This window comes from Mobula birostris, chromosome 9 (genome assembly GCF_030028105.1).
Source record: "Mobula birostris isolate sMobBir1 chromosome 9, sMobBir1.hap1, whole genome shotgun sequence".
NCBI lineage: Eukaryota > Metazoa > Chordata > Chondrichthyes > Myliobatiformes > Myliobatidae > Mobula > Mobula birostris.
Window position 1 is genome coordinate 35,171,895 of NC_092378.1, and position 22,244 is coordinate 35,194,138.

The 22,244-nt window shown below is 39.4% G+C and overlaps 1 protein-coding gene across 2 annotated transcripts in view; it reads left to right on the top strand.

Moving 5' to 3' along the window:
* The window catches only part of atxn10 (ataxin 10), a 215,589-nt gene extending 198,409 nt beyond the window's left edge, over window positions 1-17,180 (top strand). Inside the window, exon 12 of one of the 2 annotated variants that reach the window (XR_011887143.1) lies at window positions 16,436-16,453. Coding sequence is in view for 1 of the 2 variants with exons in the window: in XM_072267794.1 (XP_072123895.1) it covers window positions 16,436-16,620 (185 nt within the window). In the remaining variant the exon portion in view is untranslated. Of the gene's footprint in view, window positions 1-16,435 lie in introns of both variants that reach the window. The other variant, XM_072267794.1, reaches the window with a different exon arrangement.
* The last annotated feature ends 5,064 nt before the right edge of the window (window positions 17,181-22,244 follow it).

Here is a 22,244-nt window from a genome sequence, read left to right on the forward strand (position 1 = left end):
GGTACAGTCGACGTCTCAGCCCAAAACGTTGACTGTACCTCTTCCTAGAGATGCTGCCTGGCCTGTTGCATTCACCAGCAACTTTGATGTGTGTTTCTTGAATGTCCAGCATCTGCAGAATTCCTGTTAATTCATGTCCTGTTAACCACACAAAATGATTCCTGAATCATTTCTTTCTAAAACCTCTTGTAAGCTTTAAGCAGGATAATGGGAGAAATTATTTTCTCAAATATGCATCTGTGAAAAGTGCAACTAAACTTACTAAATCTGGACTTGGTTTCCTTTGTGCATTTTTATTTTGTTGTTCGTTTTTCAGCATCTCACCATGAAATGCAACCTACTGACTAATGCCCATGCATAACTGACATTGAGTTGAGTGGCTAGCTAGGGTACACTCAGAAATACTGCCTGCAGTGATTTTGAGAATGCCTCGTTGGTTTGGTGTAATTGCTACCTTTCCTATTTCATTGATTTCAAAGAATTTGCACACAATCTCCAGTGCCTTCCTAGTACAATGATTAGTGTATCTTCATTACTTTGAAACATTTGTTGGGATCACTAAAAATAGTGTATCATTCAATTGCCAATGGGCATAGTTTATTTTGTGCAACTTGAAAACTGAATTAAACGTTTTCCCCTTTTATATATGGTATTCCTGCTCCTGATTTCTATGCCATCATTCTTGTCTTCACAGTCCCAAAATGAATTTTCATATCTCCACTGGAAAAGCTGGCTGAGGGAGGTTAATACTTTCATGCCAAATCCTTCATTTTCTATCAACTAGTCTCAATTGTCTAAATGGTAGAAGTCTGCTCAGGACTTGAACATTGCTCCTTTATCTGAGAGTCATAAGTAACACTAAGAACAGTATGTGAGAGTTCATTCTAATCTTCCAAAAAATCATTGTGTTGCAATTCTGCATTTTAATTTTATTGCAATTAAGACAAATAGCAATCTCCCTTAGATTCTTATTTCATTGTTTAATTTTAATTTTGATTAAAGTAGTGTTCAATGCCTTGCTGACCCCAGAATAATGAGACCAAACTTATTTGTTTTGGTCGCTTAAAAGTATCAGATTTCTACAGTCTTCCATCCACTTCTAACATAGTTTTCTTTCTCAAGCACAATCTTTAATAAATGTAGTTTTCTGTTTACAAGTAGAGGAATATTTCTGAAATCACTTTGATCTGGAACTCCCCAATATACCTCATAACGTGCCGGACTCTCGTACAACTTTACATAAACACAGAAGACCCACAAGCCATCACTGTTGAGTGCCAGCAATTTCTCCAGCTGCGTTGCAGCATCTGACTCATCAATGGAGCATGAACTTCCTTCAATTTCCCAGAAGTTTAATTAAATTATTATAATCAATCTCTAGTGTTTTAAATTGTTGTTTATTTTTGTAAAGTCTTTATTAGCTTAAATAGCTTTACATGTTTGTGAATATCACAGAACTTCACAATTATCCATCCTTTTTGAAGTGATAATCCAAGAGAGTAGCTCCTGGACTGTGGTTTAGCAGTCTGTTAAAGCAGGTGGAAGAGCCTTCCAGTTATGGTTGGACTGCCCAGTAATGCCAATTACTCAAAGTCAACTTCAGATACCTAATTACAACTAGAAAATGTGCTTGAGCAGATGCATGCTTCATTGACAGAGGGATGGTGGTACAAAATAGTTTGCTATTCCCAGGAAATTTTGGGCCCATAGTATGTATTGAATTTCCAGGTTTTACACCAAAGAAAACCCTTTAAGCCTTGTAAGACGCTTCAGGATTTAATTATACTTGGGATATTTGAGTTATCAGCAAGACCAGCATTTAATATCTATTCCTAATTGATTTTGGGAAATTGATGACAAACTGTCCATATAATAAAGGAGCTTTCACTGTGCTGGGTGGAAGTTTAACTTGACTCGACAGCAACGATGGAGTTGTATTTTCTCATAAGAGCAGTATGTAACTTGGTTTAGGACTCACACATGGTGGTGTTCCCATGCAACTGCAGACCTCATGTTTGCAGATGTTAGAGTTTATAGGTTATGAATTGCAGTCAAAGAAGCTTTGCCATATTGTTGCAAATGATGATACTACATGGTATGCATTGCAGCTAGGATATAAAGTAGTGAATCGTTTGTACAGCACTGATAATCCAATCTGTTCCATATTCTGTCATTTAATCCTCATTTTCCATTGTTGCATTTAGGGTCTGGAATTCCCTACTTAAAATTCTGTCCTCTGAGACTTAGTATTCTTTTTAAGTAAATCTTTTTTAGAATATTTATCTTCCAGCAGTTCCGCAAGTGGCTGTAAATGGAACCAAACAGATAGAGTTAAGAGACTGAAAAGAAAACATCTAACATGCTGAAGCTGCTGATGAACTCTGGGATACTACGTAGAACAAGTCAGTTCAGATGCAAAGTAGTAAAATAAAAGATTTTGAATGCTTCCATTGCTTCCTCAGTGAAACATAACAGTAAAATGTTACCATGCTTCTCTTTGCTTTTCCCTTTGAAACTGTCCAGGGAATTGTTTTTTTTTAAATTATTAAATGTTGATATAAAATGCAGAGTAATGATCAAGTTGTTTTCCTGGATGAGAAGTATTTGCCATGGAGTGAACAAAGTCTTAGTGCTCTTCTTTGCATCTTAATTCTGAGTTCTAAAGGCGGAAGGAAACTGTGACTTCTTGATATTTTTAAAATATTTTTGACATTTTAGCATTTGCTACATTCTTATGAAGTAAGCTATCTTTATTTGTGAAACTCATCTAACTAACACTATTATTTTTAATTCTCTTTATTTTATTGCAACAGGATTTTCAGATTGTTGTTAGCTCTATGGAGTAAAAATAGCATTCCTTTAGAGCTGTACTAGTTTCTGATAGGCCAGTAGAAAATATATCATGAGAAGTAACAGTAAATCAGTTGATAGTTCGTAATGGATAGTCATGTCATTGAAGCATTTTTACCATAATATCCCCTTGATGGTGCATGAAAATCAAACTCTAGTTTATTATTACTATCATACATCATGAAATTTGTTGTTTTGCTGCAGTACAGTGCAATACATAAAATAGCTAGTGTTTTATGGATTGTTCAGAAATCTGATGGCAGAGAGGGAAAGAAGTGGTTCCTAAAACATTGAGTGTTTTGTCTTCCTCCTCCCTGATATTAGTAATGAGAAGAAGTCTTGTCCTGGGTGATGGGGATTGTTAATAATGGATGCTACTTATCTGAAGTATCATCTTTTGAATGTTTCCTTGAAAGTGAGAGGCTAGTGCCTATGGTGGAGCTGGCTGAGTTTACAAGCCTTCGCAACTTTTTCCAGTCCTGTGCATTGGCACCTCCATACTAGATGGTGATACAACCAGACAGAATGTTCTCCACAGTAGATCTGTAGAAATGTTCGATGACGTACAAAGTCTCCTCAAACTCCTAATGCAAGATAACCACTGTTGTCGCTTCTTTGTAATTGCATCAATATGTTGAGCCCAGCATAGATCTTCAGAGATGTTGATACCCAGAAACTTGAAACTGTTCACCCTTTCCACTGCTGATTCCTTGATTTCCCCTTTCTGAAATCTACTCTCAATTCCTTGGTCTTATTGATGATGTGACACTACTCAACCATTCAATCTATCTCACTTCTGTACGCCTCTTCATCACCATCTGAGATTCTGCCAATAATAGTTGTATCATCGGCAAATTTATAAGAGGCCTTGGAGATGTGTCTTGCCACACAGTCATGTGACTCTAGGGAGAGTAGAACAACGGGCTAAGAACGCATCCTTGACATGCACCTATATTGATTGTCAGCAAGGAGGAGGTTATTTCCAATCCTCACTGACTGTGGTCTCCTGATGAAGAAGTAAAGGATCCAGTTGCAGAGGGAGGCATAGAGGCCGAGGTTTAGAAGCTTGTTGATTAGCACTGAGGTAATTAATCTGTTGAACACTGGTTGAGCTGTAATCAATAAACAGCAGCCTGACATAGGTATTGCTGTTGTCCAGCTGGTCCGAGGATGAGTGCAGAGCCAGTGAAGTTGTATAGCCTGTAGACCTATTATGCTGATAGGCAAATTGTATTGTAATTGTATTAAACTTTCTTGTTTAGAACATAGAACATAGAATAGTACAGCACAGTACAGGCCCTTCGGCCCACAATGTTGTGCCAACCCTCAAACCCTGCCTCCCATATAAGCCCCCACCTTAAATTCCTCCATATACCTGTCTAGTAGTCTCTTAAACTTCACTAGTGTATCTGCCTCCACCACTGACTCAGGCAGTGCATTCCACACACAAACCACTCTCTGAGTAAAAAACCTTCCTCTAATATCCCCCTTGAACTTCCCACCCCTTACCTTAAAGCCATGTCCTCTTGTATTGAGCAGTGGTGCCCTGGGAAAGAGGCACTGGCTATCCACTCTATCTGTTCCTCTTATTATCTTGTACACCTCTATCATGTCTCCTCTCATCCTCCTTCTCTCCAAAGAGTAAAGCCCTAGCTCCCTTAATCTCTGATCATAATATATACTTTCTAAACCAGGCAGCATCCTGGTAAATCTCCTCTGTACCCTTTCCAATGCTTCCACATCCTTCCTATAGTGAGGTGACCAGAACTGGACACAGTACTCCAAGTGTGGCCTAACCAGAGTTTTATAGAGCTGCATCATTACATCGCGACTCTTAAACTCTATCCCTCGACTTATGAAAGCTAACACCCCATAAGCTTTCTTAACTACCCTATCTACCTGTGAGGCAACTTTCAGGGATCTGTGGACATGTACCCCGAGATCCCTCTGCTCCTCCACACTACCAAGTATCCTGCCATTTACTTTGTACTCTGCCTTGGAGTTTGTGCTTCCAAAGTGTACCACCTCACACTGCTCCGGGTTGATCTCCATCTGCCACTTCTCAGCCCACTCCTGCATCCCATCGATGTCTCTCTGCAATCTTTGACAATCCTCTACACTATCTACAACACCACCAACCTTTGTGTTGTCTGCAAACTTGCCAACCCACCCTTCTACCCCCACATCCAGGTCGTTAATAAAAATCACGAAAAGTAGAGGTCCCAGAACAGATCCTTGTGGGACACCACTAGTCATAATCCTCCAATCTGAATATACTTCCTCCACCACCACCCTCTGCCTTCTGCAGGCAAGCCAATTCTGAATCCACCTGGCCAGACTTCCCTGGATCCCATGCCTTCTAACTTTCTGAATAAGCCTACCGTGTGGAACCTTGTCAAATGCCTTACTAAAATCCATATAGATCACATCCACTGCAATACCCTCATCTATATCCCTGGTCACCTCCTCAAAGAACTCTATCAGGCTTGATAGACACGATCTGCCCTTCACAAAGCCATGCTGACTGTCCCTGATCAGACCAGGATTCTCTAAATGCCCACGGATCCTATCTCTGAGAATCTTTTCCAACAGCTTTCCCACCACAGACGTAAGGCTCACTGGTCTATAATTACCCAGACTATCCCTACTACCTTTTTTGAACAAGGGGACAACATTCGCCTCCCTCCAATCCTCCGGTACCATTCCTGTGGACAACGAGGACATAAAGATCCCAGCCAGAGGCTCAGCAATCTCTTCTGTCACCTCGTGGAGCAGCCTGGGGAATATTCCGTCAGGCCCCAGGGACTTACCTGTCCTAATGTATTTTAACAACTCCAACACCTTCTCTCCCTTAATATCAACATGCTCCAAAACATCAGCCTCACTCATATTGTCCTCACCATCATCAAGTTCCCTCTCATTGGTGAATACCAAAGAGAAGTATTCATTGAGGACCTCGCTCACTTCCACCGCTTCCAGGCACATCTTCCCACCTTTATCTCTAATCGGTCCTACCTTTACTCCTGTCAGCCTTTTTTTCCTTCACATAATTGAAGAATGCCTTGGGGTTTTCCTTTACCCTACTCGCCAAGGCTTTCTCATGCCCCCTTCTTGCTCTTCTCAGCCCCTTCTTAAGCTCCTTTCTTGCTTCCCTATATTCCTCAATAGACCCATCTGATCCTTGCTTCCTAAACCTCATATATGCTGCCTTCTTCCACCTGACTAGATTTTCCACCTCACTTGTCACCCATGGTTCCTTCACCCTACCATTCTTTATCTTCCTCACCGGGACAAATTTATCCCTAACATCCTGCAAGAGATCTCTAAACATAGACCACATTTTCATAGTACATTTCCCTGCAAAAACATCATCCCAATTCACACCCGCAAGTTCTAGCCTTATAGCCTCATAACTTGCCTTTCCCCAATTAAAAAGTTTCCTGTCCTCTCTGATTCTATCCTTTTCCATCATAATGCTAAAGGCCAGGGAGTGGTGGTCACTGTCCCCCAGATGCTCACCCACTGAGAGATCTGTGACCTGACCTGGTTCATTACCTAGTACTAGATCTAGTATGGCATTCCACCCTGGTTGGCCTGTCCACATACTGTGACAGGAATCCGTCCTGGACACACTTAACAAACTCTGCCCCATCTAAACCCTTGGGACTAATCAGGTGCCAATCAATATTAGGGAAGTTAAAGTCCCCCATGATAACAACCCTGTTATTTTTGTACCTTTCCAAAATCTGCCTCCCAATCTGCTCCTCTGTATCTCTGCTGCTACCAGGGGGCCTATAGAATACCCCCAATAGAGTAACTGCTCCCTTCCTGTTCCTGACTTCCACCCATATTGACTCAAAAGAGGATCCTGCTACATTACCCACCCTTTCTGTAGCTGTAATAGTATCCCTGACCAGTAATGCAACCCCTCCTCCCCTTTTTCCGCCCTCTCTATCCCTTTTAAAGCACTGAAATCCAGGAATATTGAGAATCCATTCCTGCCCTGGTGCCAGTCAAGCCTCTGTAATGGCCACTACATCATAATTCCATGTATATATCCAAGCTCTCAGTTCATCACCTTTGTTCCTGATGCTTCTTGCATTGAGGTACACCCATTTCAGCCCTTCTACCTTACTGTCTTTACACCATTTATTCTGCTTTCCTTTCCTCAAAGCCTGTCTGTATGTTAGATCTGGCTTTACTTCATGCACCTCTTTCACTGCTGTATTGCTCTGGGTCCCATCCCTCTTGCAAATTAGTTTAAACCCTCCCGAACCATGCTAGCAAACCCACCTGCAAGGATATTGCTCCCCCTCGAGTTCAGGTGCAACCCATCCAATCTGTACAGGTCCCACCTTCCCCAGAAGAAATCCCAATGATCTAAAAATCTAAAACCCTGCTCCCTGCACCAACTCCTCAGCCACGCATTCAACTGCCATCTCCTCCAATTCTTACCATTACTGTCACGTAGCACTGGCAGCAATCCTGAGAAAGCCACCCTTAAGGTCCTGTTCTTCAGCCTTCTGCCTAGTTCCAAAACTCACACTTCAAGGAATCATCCGTCTTCCTGCCTATTGTTTATTGCACGCTCTTTCTGGAACAATAGATTGTTCATGTGATATTGCTTAGGTTGGTGTTTCCGACGACCAATATTATAGGTGACGTCATTGGGTTAGTCAACTAGACATACGGTTGTATTCATCAAAACCAAAAAACAATAATGGACTTGTCATCTGGGTCTTGAATGAGGTAAATTTAATTCAGAAGAACATTCTCCTTTCTGGATAATAATGGATAGCTAGGTTCAGGGGGAATATTGGCATCTTACTTCCAACTTTCCAACCTAGTGTGAATGTTAATGCTTATGTGTGACTACAAAGTTTTTCTGTTTTATTTATGTAACATGATTATTTCACTGTACTTTCCAGAAAAAAAATGAACATCTACAGAAACCAAGGTAACAAAGCAGGAAATTCATTTCATCAAATGCATATGTGAAAGGCTCATCAAAGATTTAGAAATAGCATCATACACAGTGGAACTATTTGCCTTCCAGATGAGAATTGTTAATATATTTTGAACCAATCAAGATGGCAGTTGATAAGATAACCATCTCAATGAAAATATACTTAACAGATAGAATAACTTTGTCAGTACAATATATCAATCATGATAATTAAAAATGTTATGTAAAAAGTTTTTGATCAAATGCCAGTAGCAAAGATTATGATCTTCCCACATGTTGTGGAAATCTTCGTGTTTGCTTTGACTTCCATTTTGTTGTCTGGAATATATAGAATTGTGTTGATAGTTGAACTGAATGTTACATTGATGTAAAGGTATTGACCATGAGAAACATTAGGAGAAAGGAACACACAATCTGTGAAAATACCAAACTGCTCTTCGGCTGTTTCCATCAACACAATGGTGTTGTCCTTCTACCACCTTCCTCATTGATTCTTAATGTCTGTCACACTTTGAACAAATGAGTCTCCATAATTTTGTTTTAAATTTATGTTTCTATTCATTTCTGCTCAAGGTACAAGTTCCATTCATGGCTGAATTCTTGATTTCAAATTAAATTTGCTGATCAGGTTCAGGAGGAATTTAGGGACCTTATTTTTGTGTTGTTATTCTGCTGTGAATACTAATTCCTTTAGTTGACTGGTACATGTCTTTGAGTGTTTTAAGGACAGGAACCACCACCATCACCATCTCCTTCATGCATTGGATAATGCCTCCACAGGTGTTATCCACATCTGTGGAAAAGAAAATGATCTTGTGCTAATGAATCCCTCATTGGCCCAGAAGGATTTATATGTTTTCTTGATTCTCTCTGCTTCCTAATGATAGTAATATTGATCTTATGCATTTGGTAAATTCAGGTACTTTTAGATAGCAAGCAAGTATATTTTCTGTTGAATTCTTACAAAACTTCAACAACAATAGTATTATCACTATTAATCCTACTAATGTAGAGTATGTCCTCCCCAATATCTTTCAGATACTTTCTGCTGTAACCTGTTTAAATCCCCAATTTGTGCAAATTGGCTCAACTCCCCATAAAAGCATTCCTCTGTTACCCTGTGAGAAGCTTATTGCCTTAAGTATAATCTATATTCATGTATTCTTAACAAGGACAAAAAAATGTAATATGATGGTGAGCTGTAAAGGCCAGCCTGGCTAAAATTTTAGCAAAGCGAAATTCAAACGCTAAACTCAGATTGCTATGCCAAGCCTCATGTTAACATAAACTTAAGCATTAGTCGTCAAAGACCAGTTTTACAACATTCCCCTAAAACATTGTATAAACCTTCTCACATAGTTGAAAGCATTTGTGAAGGTAGCCTTAAGAAATGCTACCATTTTCTATAATTGCCTTTCCTCTGGGGAATTCTTGCTTTTCCATAATGTGAAATCTCAGACTGAAAAAAAAGTAGAACCTTTGAAGATTTTAAATTTTGAAAGAAATAGTACAAAGGGTGGTGCAAGACATAGAATCTCCAGCACTGATAGTAAGAAAAAAATTATCTACAGCAGTCATTTGTTATTAGTCTTTCTGGTATATACAGTATGTTAAGTAGGATTCTTTGTGTTTTCCTATTTTTGCTTAATCCAGTTAAACCTTCTTCCTTTATTTAAGGTGCTCACTGCAAGATGGTACTGTTTGATTACATTTTTCTGAATTCATATTATTATTTTGTAAAGCCAAGTCAAACTTTCAGTTTCTTTATAAATGAGTCTTGTAGCATTTCATTTTATTTGACTTGATTTTAGTCTAAGTTGTTGTAAGTATTGAACTTACCAAGGACAAGTACACATGGCTGTATTCATTAGGGAGAGTTGTGCATAAAGAGTGTAAGATTTTGGTTAGTTATTAATCAGTATATAATATTTTTACTGTGGCTGGGGACAAAAAAATTAATCTCTCATTTTACATGTCAGATAAGAGATCAGCTGAGTAATTTAAAAAGTATCCAATCTTAGTTAAGGTGAACTTTAGCTAAGCTTTTTGGTGTTATCGTGGTGATTACAGAAGATATGCCATTCATGAGGACTTTGGAAAGGCAATGTGAAGAATCAGATGTCCATCCCTGGAGTTATCCAAAAATTATGGTTTATAGAGTGTGCTTTTTTTCCATTTTTTGTGCATACAAAAAGAAATGTTTCCTGTTTAAATTTAATGCAGTGGCATAACGCTTAGAACATAGAGCAATAATGTCATAGTGACAGGCCCTTTGGCCTATGATGTGCCAAATTAATGAAACTAATGACAATTAATCCCTTTAGCCTGAAGGTGGTACATATCCCTCCATTCTTTGCATGTGCCTACCCAAAAGCCCCTTAAACCTATGCGTCATATATTCCTCCACTACTGCCCCGTCAGTGCATTCCAGCCACTCACTAATCTTCGTGTAAAATCAACTTGCCCCCACATCTTTTGAACTTACCTCTTCTCACATTAACTGCATGTCCTTAAGAATTAGACATTTTGGACCTGGGAAAAAGATAATGGCTGTCTAATCTGTTTGTGTTTCTTGTAATTTTGTAAATTACTATCGGGTCTCCTCTTTCCTTCTGGCACTCCAGAGAAAACAATCCTTGTTTGTTCCACTTCTCCTTTTAGCCCATGCCCTCTAAACCAGGCAGCGTCCTGGTAAGCCTCTTCTGCGCTCTCTCCAAAGCCTCCACATCCTTCTTATAATGGGGTGACTAGAAATGAATGTAGTTTTCTAGAAGCAGTTTAACCAGAGTTTTACAAAACTGCAACATAACTGTGTACTCTTCATCTTAATGTCTTAATTAATAAAGACAAGCATACTATGTCACCCTGTCGACTTCTGTGGCCTCTTTCAGGAAGCTCTGGACTTGGACCCCCAGATCCCCCAGTGGAATGCTGCTGAGGACCTGCCATTAGCTATGTACTGTCCCTTTACGTTAGATCTCCTGAAACACAAAACCGCACACTTCTGTCTGTCTTTTCTCTGCCCATATCCACAACTGATCAATATCCCACTGTATTCTTTTGCAATTTTCTACACAATCAACAATGTCATTGGTCTTTGTATTTTCTGCAAACCTACTAAGCCACCCATCCACATTTTCACCCAAGTCAAATATGACATTTATATTCATCTCAATTTGCATGCATTCTAATGTGCAAATGTATCCATTGGTATTAAATTTCTTCTACAGAACAAAGAGTATTAGGTAACTGCATCATTTTTGTTGCATCATTCAACCTCTTCCATATTTCATTGGTGTTATAGCTAGTTTTGTGAGACAAAAGCCAACTGATAAGGTAACTGACAAGACCTGGTCATGTTCTCTTTTAAGCATTCTTGTAATTTTGAGGATACTTTCTTTTAATACCTAGTGGTTTTTTTTGCATGAAACCAGTTGTGGTGAACTCACTATTCTATCATCATCATCTGAGTAATTTTGTTTGGCAAAGTAGTTTGTCAACATCAACATAAAAGTTTGACTGATCACTTCCACTTTAAATCTAATTTATTAATATTCAATGCAGTGCATTACATTGTGGCCACAATAGCAGTTTTCCTATTCTCTTTTTCTCATATTAACTGAAAATGTTATTAATCTATGAATTTTAGGAAAAATACTGTTTAAAAAAAACTGGAAGTGACAATAAAATGCTTCCTTTGCAGAATTTGTCAACACCACTGTGGCTATTTCTGTGTACTTCAATCACATGAAAGGACAAAAAAATACAGACTTTCATAACCCAGTGGCCAGTGTGTGGATTTCATACCTATTATCCTTCAGTGCAATTTCACAAGCATCACAATACTCTTAAATAGTGGAATGAGATTGGCCATTGCACTCTAAGTAATTAAGATCATCTAAGATAACCACACAATTGTAGTTATGGTTTTATAATGAATTATGTGAGCATGACAACTCAAAGGTTAGCCTTTACTTCAGTTTGCGTACACTACTGAAACTTTGGAGGGACAATCAGATTCTGTCCATTCAAACTCTCTATTTCTGCTGAGCCATTCACAATGAGTAATTTTAGTTACTTTAGAACGTAGAAGTAAATGGCACAAGAATAGGCTCTCGGCCAATGATGTCTGTACCAACCGTAAGCTAACCTAAACTAATCCCATCTTCCTCCATCCTCTGCTTGTTCATTTGTTTCTCTAAATGCCCCTTAAATGTTGCTATCATATCTGCTTTCACCACTTCCACGGCAGTGTATTGCAGGCACCTCCCACTCTCTGTATAAAAATAAAACTTGCCTTGCAAGTATCTCTTTTAAACTCTCCCTCTTTCACCTTAAAACTATACCCTCTTTGATATTTCCACCCTGAAGAAAAGACTCTGAACGTCTACCCTTATCAATGCCTCTCATAATTTCATATACTTATATTAGGTTACACCCCCCCACCCCCTCAGCATCCAACACCACAGAAAAAATAATTCAAGTTTGTCCAACCTCTCCTTGTAGCTACAAATAAAAAATGCTGGAGGAACTCAGCAGGTCAAGCAAGATGTAAGCAGGGAAATGAACAGTTGACATTTCGGCTCAAAACCCATCATCAGGATTGGAAAGAAAGTGGGCAGAAGCCAGAATGCTAGAAGGAGGAAGATGGGGGAGTGATGAGAGAAGGAGGAAGGAGGAAGATGGAGTGATGGGAGAAGCAGTGAGGTGATAGGTGAAAAAGGTAAAGGGCTGAAGAAGGAATGTGATAGGAGAAGACACTTCCAACTGATTTATATTTTCTGACAACCTTCTTCACTATCCTCAGCTCTGTCAATTTTTGTAGTATCTGCAAATGTACTAACCAGCCCATCTATGTTTTCATCCAAATCATTTATATATCACAGAGATCCCAGCACTGAACACTACTGGTCACAGATCTCCAGTCAGATTAACACTCCTCCACTACCTCCTGTCTTCCATGGCCAAGTAAATTTTGAATCTAATCTATCAAGTCTCTGTGAATCCCATGAACATTAATCTTTTGGATCTGCCTACCATATGGGACCTTTCTGAATGCTTTACTAAAGCCCATGTAAGGAATATTCACTGCCTACATTTTCCACCACCTTAAAACTCTCAATCAAGTTAGTAAAACATGACTTCCTCGCACAAAGCCAACTATCCCTAATAAGTTAACAACAGGAATTCTGCAGATGCTGGAAATTCAAGCAACACACATAAAAGTTGCTGGTGAACGCAGCAGGCCGGGCAGCATCTCTAGGAAGAGGTGAACAGTGGACGTTTCAGGCCGAGACCCTTCGTCAGGACTTCCTAGAGATGCTGCCTGGCCTGCTGCGTTCACCAGCAACTTTTATGTGTGATCCGTAATAAGTTCATGCTTTTCCAGATGTGCGTAAATCACATCTCTAAAAGTCTTCAATGGTTTCCCTACCTCCGACGTAAAGCAAACCGGCCTATAATTTTCTAGTTTGTCTCCATTGTCCTTCTTAAGCAGGGGCCTAATATTGGCTATTCTCCGGTTCTCTGGGATCTTGCCTCTATCAATAACCCGGGATAGATCCCATCAGGCCCTGGATATGTATCCACTGTTCTTCAAAAGGCCCAACAGCACCTCGACCACCTTGATAGCCACATGCTTCAGATCTGAGCAAAATCCTTACTGATCTCACTTTCTTCTGTGTCCTTCATAATGAGTACTGACGTGATTAGTCAATTCAGTAATAAATAAATTGAAAGTGAATCCAAGCACTTTGCACATGCCAGATCTCATTAGATTTAACATCTTTGTTTGTGGACTCCGTAGCTAATTTGTTCATCCTTTTGCATTGTGCCACCTTTACACATGTCGAGGTTTAGTCTTAGAACATAATCCCTCATGTGATAGCTTTCTTTAGTTTCCCAGATGAAGAATATTGTTATAGACTGGGAGTTACATTTCTTTCCTGATTATCTGCCTTCTCCAACATCACCCTCTCAATGTGCATGTGATACCTTGGGCCCCCTTTCAGGCACAGTGCATTTGCATGCAATGAATAAAAGAGCTATTTAAGTTGATGTTTAAGAGTTCTTTTATAGTTTTTGCATGTATATGGAATGTAATCACCCTAAATAGTATCTCACAGTAACAGAACCAAAGCAAAAAAATTCTCTTCGATGAAGTGACGGTGTGGGGTGGGGGGGAGGGTGAACTTCCTACGTGTACTAAATCACAGCTTGCAGAAAGAAACTGCAACCAAATGTGCTCTGAATTGAGGGATTAATTGTTGTGCTTCTGTTAAATTTATCTATTTTTTTGTTGCTATGCTACAGACTGGTTTAAATCATTAACAGTATTAGCAGCCAAGGTTTTTTGGCTTTTGAGTGCACCTCCCTCTCTAAGACTGAGAGCAATCTGTTTCCATGGTGTTTCATTATCCTAAATTCGTAAGTTGGCTAAAATGTTTCACAAATGGCTTCTAACAAATCAATGAAAATGGAACATTCATTTCCAGTTTTCCTTTAAACCATTCGTTTCTTGTCATTTGTCTATATTTCTGTTTAAGTTAAAGCTGTTTTTCCTTGGAGAACCTTTGGCTTTCTCTAACCTTTTTTCATACACCTTTCAAGTATGACTGTTGAATGGCAATCTCACCCATTCTTACCAAAGATCTATTGTAAATAGAATATGACTTGTTTATTTTTTTGAATAAGAGAATTAAGTCAAACCTAGATCTATATCCTGCCAGCCCGAACTCTTGTGTATTTATTCCATTCTGTAGAGTAGAAACAAACAGGATCATGGCCTAGCTTGCTGTAACCGTGGAAACATTAGTAGCTTTTCATGAGACTCAGTATACAATCAGGTGTTCAAGTGTCAGAAGGATTAGGGATTTTCTTTACAATGTGCTTTACTTTTTCCCTGTCAGTGAGCAGATGAACAAGGGGGTAATGTGAATGTTAGCTTGAACTTCCTTTAATCCCTTGTAGCACTTGTGTTCCACTGGTGGTGCTCAGAGTGATCCAGAGGCCTGCTTAATGCAATGCATTAACCATCAGCCTCATGTCTATTCATGACCTGTTTTGTTGAAACACGGGTGCTTAAAGTGTGAGGAAAATGATGAAGGTGTTCAGTGTTTGGATTTCTAAATAAAATCAGCTAAAGGCTACAGGAATTGATAAAACATAGCCAGGTTTCTATGCATAATTTCTGCTCTCTTTATATTAGTTTGTGTACTGAGTTGCCAATCAGTTGCTATGATTCCACTGGAATGTTTAGTTATTGTTTATGAAGCATTACTGTTTTGTAAAAGGAGAATAAAGCTATGAAGATGCAAATTATCTGCAGTGAAAGTTAGGTCAATGCTGGGAAACGGGATCAGTTCCTGCAGTGATCCATTTGTTAAGCATTCAGGAAGAATACTTGATACACTGGGCTTGGTACTGCTCATTGTTGGTAGTTTCTGTCTAACTAGGTGGTTAAATCAGTGAAATGGTGATAATATCTGTGCTTTCAGATAAAGGAGTATGTGCATTCTTATTTATTTGCTGACTTGTACACTCATGTCAGTTGAGGAAGACATAATTCACAGATGTACATGCGAGAGTTTTGCCTGACTCTCCCTTCGAGCTTCTTGCAGAGGATAAAACATCTTGATTTATTACTACACCCTCAGCCCTCTTTCTGTGACTGTCTGCATTAGTCACAGTGCCAGTTAACTTCCGCAGTTGACCAGAATAAGTACCACTGATTGATTGCACGTTTTGAGAGCACTATCTGCACCATAGAATTTGCTATTCAACCATAACTCAGCCATAAAATGTTAACATGTAGAGGTACAGCGGTTCAGAAGAACTGAAGGAGAACTTGGACTTTCTGCATTATAAGGAAAAGACAGCAGAGAACTGAGTTCACTCCCTCAGAGCAATACACATATAGCTTGATGGAAGGTTACTTCAGGGATTTGAGTTTGGCCCAATCTTATTAAAGCTGCTACAGTCCCCTCCCAGGGAGAACTGGGGAAATACTTAGGGATTTTGAAAGCTCACGTTCAGCACCCTATATTTAGCAAAATCCAATATCTTTCATATGTTCTGGATTTTCAGCTGCAATTTAGTCTAAGATGAGGCAGTCCATCCCATAACATACATTTCATTATATTAATATTTTCCACTATTTACTTCCTCTGAGAAGAAACTCAGTGGCATCTCTTGGATCTGCAGAAAAGTCTGGTGGATCCTGAGAAGTCAGCTGTGACTTGCTATAGGCATGACGATAAGAAATATAGATATTTCCAAATTGGGGAATGCCCAATCAAAGAGCAACCATGGTATTGCAGATCATCACAATGCTCCTTGTCTCCTGTAAGGCTGTCATAGACAACTGTGCATCTTATAAATCGTGGGGAATTTATTGCATTGTTGCCTTTGGTTGTTAGTATGTTTGACCTTGTCTGATATGCCACAAGATCAGTGAACCAATGTTGTATCTAGTTCATCTGGTTACATCACTTTAGTTTTTGGAACATGTATCAAAATTGTTCTATTGAGTCAATAGTAATAGAATTACCAAAGTAAACAATTTCAAATCTGCATCAAGATGTTGCTTTACTTCATATTCCTTAACTCCATGCACCATAGTTGTGAGCCAATGGGCAGTTTTTACGATCCGAATCCTTACAGAAAAGAACACGGAGAATCAAGAAGTGATATCCCAGATGGTACGTCAAGGTGTAGCGGATAATGCTATGCTAAGCAGCATGGGATTACAGGTGCAAGAAAAAAATGGAAAACTTTACGTCAAGTCGCAGGAGAAGTCTGGATAGCTGCATGGAGAGAATCATTTGCTAGAAAATATTTTGACAACGTGGATCCATTTTCCCAGTCATTTGGCACACCAAGAGGAAAATATAAATGAACAAGATGAAAGCAGTGATGGAAAATGGTTCTGTGTTTAAAATACACAGTGTTATTTATTTCTCCCTCTAGATAGTCAACAATCTGGTATCAAGAGTCTCACAGTACTATGATATGCAGGTTAAGTGTGACTGGTGATAAGTATGTTAACTATACACGAGAATAATTATCTTCAACTTAACCGGATTGAAATCTGATTAGACAATAATGTTCTGAATTATATATAATTAATCATGGGTATAAAAATTGATTTGAGTTTCTGCAAACCCATGTCAAACAATAGAACATTGAACATTTCACAAAGATGCTGATTAATGTAGGAAGCTAAATCAGAAGAATTTCTGTAGTTAGTAAGATTTGAACTTGTAGGGAGATGTTAGCATTTTTTCAAATTCACACAAAATATTTTGTCATTAAAACAATGAAATTGAGTGTGATGATCTCAAGAATTAAACGCTGTTATCATTCATGGAGACTATTTTCATTCATAGTCGTCTTGCAAGACCATGGACCTGCGCCTGGAAAGTCTTCACTCTCCAGGACGCAGGCCTGGGCAAGGTTGTTATGGAAGACCAGCAGTTGCCCATGCTACAAGCCCCCCCTCTCCACGACACCGATGTTTTCCAAGGGAAGGGCAAGGGCTGATACAGCTTGGCACCAGTGTCGTCGCAGAGCACTGTGTGGTTAAGTGCCTTGCTCAAGGACACAACACGCTGCCTCGGCTGAGGCTCAAACTCACAACCTTCAGATCGCCAGTCGAATGCCTTAACCACTTGGCCACGTGCCTACACTTCATAGTCAAGATGTGCTTATAATTATTCAGTATAAATGTATTCACATAAATATTTAATCAGTCTTTCAACTATTCATTATTTACAATAACTGTTGCCATTATTGAAATATTATAATATTGTTGCGCTGAATCCCATATTCTAAACAAAGTTGGAGAAAGGTTTCAGTAGCTCTATCTGCTAATCAGGTTTAGGTGAGTAATAAAGCCTTGTTAATTGGATATTTTGTTGTCGGACAGTTTGAATCATCATGATAGTTAAATATGTTTTCAGGTTTAGGGTTTAAGAGGGTGTCTGTAATTATGCAGTAGAATTATAAAGGGGGTTTGGACTGAGAACCTGAAATTGCTGAAAATGGTGGAGGCAAAATAGATAAGGTTCTCTCTGGCTATTATAAGAGGATTGAAAAACTGAAAATGTCCTGTGTATAAATCATTCCCACACATACACACTCTTCTCTCATTCCATTTCCCACTGGACCCTTCCTTCACTGCTGCCTTTAGCATATACCTCACAGCAACTTCTGCCTTTGTTCATTTCCACCTCCCCTGCCTGACCTGGTGTTCTTGAGGGAGAGGGACATAAATGATCTGCAGTGCTGTGAATGATATTGCTCAATATGAGATAGTGGCCAGGGAGATTAATGAGGGGGAGGAATGGTGAGGGACTAGGACATTACAACGAAAGAATAGGAGCAGAAGGCGACCATCTGGGTCTTAGAGCACGCTCCACGATTCAGTAAGATCATGGTTAATCTGGCTGTGGGCTCAGCTCCACCTCCCTGCCTTTTCCCCATAACCCTTAATTATTTGGTTATGTGAAAATCTACCAAACTGAGTCTAAAATGTATTTAATAAGGTGGCCTCTACTGCTTCATCGGGAAGAGAATTCCACAGATCCACTATTCTGTGAAAAAAGCAGTTTCTCCTCATCTCTATCCTAAATCTGTTCTCCCGAATCTTGATGCTGTGTTCCCCCTAGTTCTAGTCTCACTTACCAGTAAAAACAGCTTTCCTGCCTCTACCTTATCTATCCTTTTCATAATTGTATTTGTTTCTGTAAAATCCCCTCTCATTGTAATGAATTCCAGTGAGTATAGCCCCAGGTGACTCAATTTCTCCTCATAGGTTAACCCCCTCATCACTGGAATCAACCTAGTGAACCTCCTCTGTATCCCCTCTGAAGACGGTATGTCTTTCCTCATAAGGAGACTGGAACTGTACACAGTGCTCCAGGTGCAGCCTCACCAGTACCCCGTACAGATGCAGCATAACCTTTCAGTTCTTCGGTTCATTCCTCTAGCAAAGAAGAAGAACGTTCCACTTGCCTTTTTGATAACTGCAAATAAGCCTTTTGCAATTCATACACAAGCACTACCAAGCCCCTTTGCTCAACAGCGTTCTGCAGTCTTGCACCATTTTAAATAATAATCTGAAGGATAGAGTGTGAGATGACCATCCTTCTGAAATTCATGGAAGGAATATTTCCATCAGATCCACTGTGTATTACCCAATCTTAAGACTGAAGACAACTAAGGAAGGTTCCCACTTCAATGTATCATCAATGATACAGATATTAACGCTTGCCTTGTTAAAGCTACTGTTGTTTCTATGTGTTTAACCAACTGTCTATGAAATGAGCAGAGTGCACTTCTGAAAACGAAAGCTCTCGTTGTATTTGTAGGGTTCTGGATCATTGCTACCGCATTTTAAAACTTGATAGACTATTTCATCATTCTCCTGAAGTCTGCTTGTAGGTGGCTTTAAGGTATCAAGCACGTGAGTCAGTCACCACATGATATCCAGCCTCTGACCTGTTACTGTAGCACTGTGTTCATGGCTGGTCAGGATGATCAGCGGCACCACCCCTCAAAATCTGGACCATGCAACCAAGTTACAAAAGACAAAGCTACTATCACACAAGCCACATGATTGTTGTCTGATCTTGAGTGACCTTCAGTAGAAGCCATCAGTGAATTAGCCAAAGTTCTGTACCGTCAATGGACAACCAACTGATCTTTGTGATATTTTTAACCTTATTTGTAGATTACTTGCATCGTACAATAGAATTTGAGATGAATGAAACCCATCATTTAATAGTTCAATCTAGGACTGTTAATGCAAAATTTTAAAAGCACATGCAAAACATGCGATGTTTAGTTTCTGTAATTACAATGAATTCAACGTATCGTTGTCCTAAAAATGATTACAACTTTTCAAGTGCAAAATAATGTTATGAAACAATTTGACATTGGATACTTTCTGAGGAATATTTAAAGCTAGGTTGAGTGGCATTTGGTTTGGCAAAATTGAATAAATGAGGAACTAGAAAGCAGGTCAAATTTTACATTTAGGATTTCCATTTAAAGTATACAATTATTTTTAATCTAAAAGTTCCTAATTTCTAGCATCTGTTTATTTTCATTAAGATCATAAATTGGTCAATGCTGTTTAATTTGTACCAGGCATCCTTCAAATATTCTTGTGCAAAAATGACATCGAGCTACCACTGTTACAACTAACCTTATAAATTAAAATCTTTCTTAAAGGGTTATATTTTAAAATCACACTTTTTAGGATTTTTTTGTTTAAGAAATGAATTACCTTCTGCTATGGGTGCTGGCTATCTCCTGAAGCCCTGAGGGAGTATACACGCCTTCTGCTATTTGTGTGATAAATTGTCTGAGAAACTCTCACCTTAACTGTGATCCATGGCATGTTTCTACAATTGGCTCTGCTTTCTATCATGTTTAACGTTGTGAAAATGTTGGGGTTTTTTAATCATCTTTGTTGTGAGTGCTAAGGTGCAGACACCTGATAGAAATGCTAGCCATGAAATATTCAGCAGAAAAAAAGGAAAGACTGAAATAAAAGTAAAATATGGTCGAAATTCAGGTCTAGCCACTTTGAAAGACAAAACCAAATGTTTTGGGTGTGGAGCTTTGATCAGAACTGAAAACTAAAAGATGAAACCTTTTTCAAAGCTGGTTCAAATGAGTGGTTGTATCTTGTATCCTATTCTGAAAAGCTGTTTATCTCATGTCATGTACTTGCAATGTACTCATTAGCCTTGGTGATTAACAATGATTAAGGGTGAAATTACTTCAGCAATGAGGATATAAAAGAGGTAAACAAGTGGTAGGTAAGATTAAGGAAAAAGACTTAACACCATAACAGAAATATAGGCTTTAGTGGCTGTGAAATGGTAGAACGTGCAAGGTCTAAGCAACATGCTGTACATAAAATGGACAGTATTTTGGAGGAAGTTTTAACTTTCACATGGATCTGAATAAGAAGACTAGTGCATCAGAAGTATGAATTGTGTAAGTGTTTGGAATAGTTATGTTCCCTAGTTGTTAATGTCAACTCAAGGCAAGTTTGTTTAATGTTAGTTCCAGTACACAAGTGTAAAGGAGAACAGAATAATTGTTACCCTGGATCCGATACAGCACAAAAAAAACACAATAGGGTAAAGAGCACAATAATAACAATAAAAAGCTACAATAAATATAAATACATTAGATAGCTTATGTACATAAGATTGATTGTATGTCCATAAGTGATACCAGACACAGCAGTGTCTGTACATAAGCTGACTGAAAGGAAATGATAAAGTAGTGGTAGTTAGAGGTGTGGAGGGGTGGAGCAGTTGATCAGCTCTACTGCTTGAGGAAAGTAACTGTTTTTGAGTCTGGTGGTCCTGACGTGGATGTTATGTAGCCTCCTTCCTGATGGGTGTGAGACAAATAGTCCATGAGCAGAGCGTATGGGATCCTTCATTATGTTCCTGGACCTTTCCCAGCATCTTTCTGTATTTATGTCCTTGACTGCAGGTAGGCTGGTGCCGGTGATGTATTGGACAGTTTTAACTACCCGTTGTAGAACCTTCCTGCCCATTGCAGTGTAGTTTCTGTACCACGCAGTGATGCAGCTTGTTAGGATGCTCTTATTGCACATCTGCAGAATGATATGGATATACTGTAGATGTGCATAGCCCAGTTCTCTTCAGCCTCCTCTGAAAGTTGAGGCGTTGGTGAGCTTTCGTGATTGTGTGGAATGTATTCTGGGGCCATGAGAGGTTGTGTGAGATCTGCACTCCCAGGAGTTTGACACTGCTCACTGTTTCCACTGCTGTGCCACCGATGTAAAGAGAGGTGTGAGGGTGTGAGTTCTCCTGAGGTTGATAATTATTGCCTTTGTCTTGTTGACATTGAGGGGAAGTGGTTATTTGCCTGGCACCAGGCCTCAGACTCTTCCAGCTCCTCTCCATAGGCCATCTCATCGTTGTTGGTGATGAGCCCCTCCACTGTTGTGTAATTGGCAAATTTGATAATGTGATGATTTGGGTATTTGGCCATGCTATCATGTGTGAGCAGAGTATACACCAATGGGCTCAGCACACAGCCCTGGGGAGCACCCGTTTAAGAATGATGGGGAGGGAAGAGCATCCTGACTATCTGAGGTCTGTTGTTTGGGAAGTCCAACACCCGGTTGGTATTTAGACCAAAGAGTAGGAGTATTTACACCAAGGTCTGTGGACAACATGTTGAATGCTAAACTGAAATCTAGAAACAGGATTCTGCCATAAGTGTCCTAGTTTTCTAAGTGTGTCAGGGCCACGTGCATGACCGATGCTATGACATCTGTCATAGAACGGTTCTGTCAGTAAGCATAATGGTGATTGTCCAATGTGGCAGGAATGGAGTTTTTGATATGTGCCTTTACCAGCTGTTCAAAGCACTT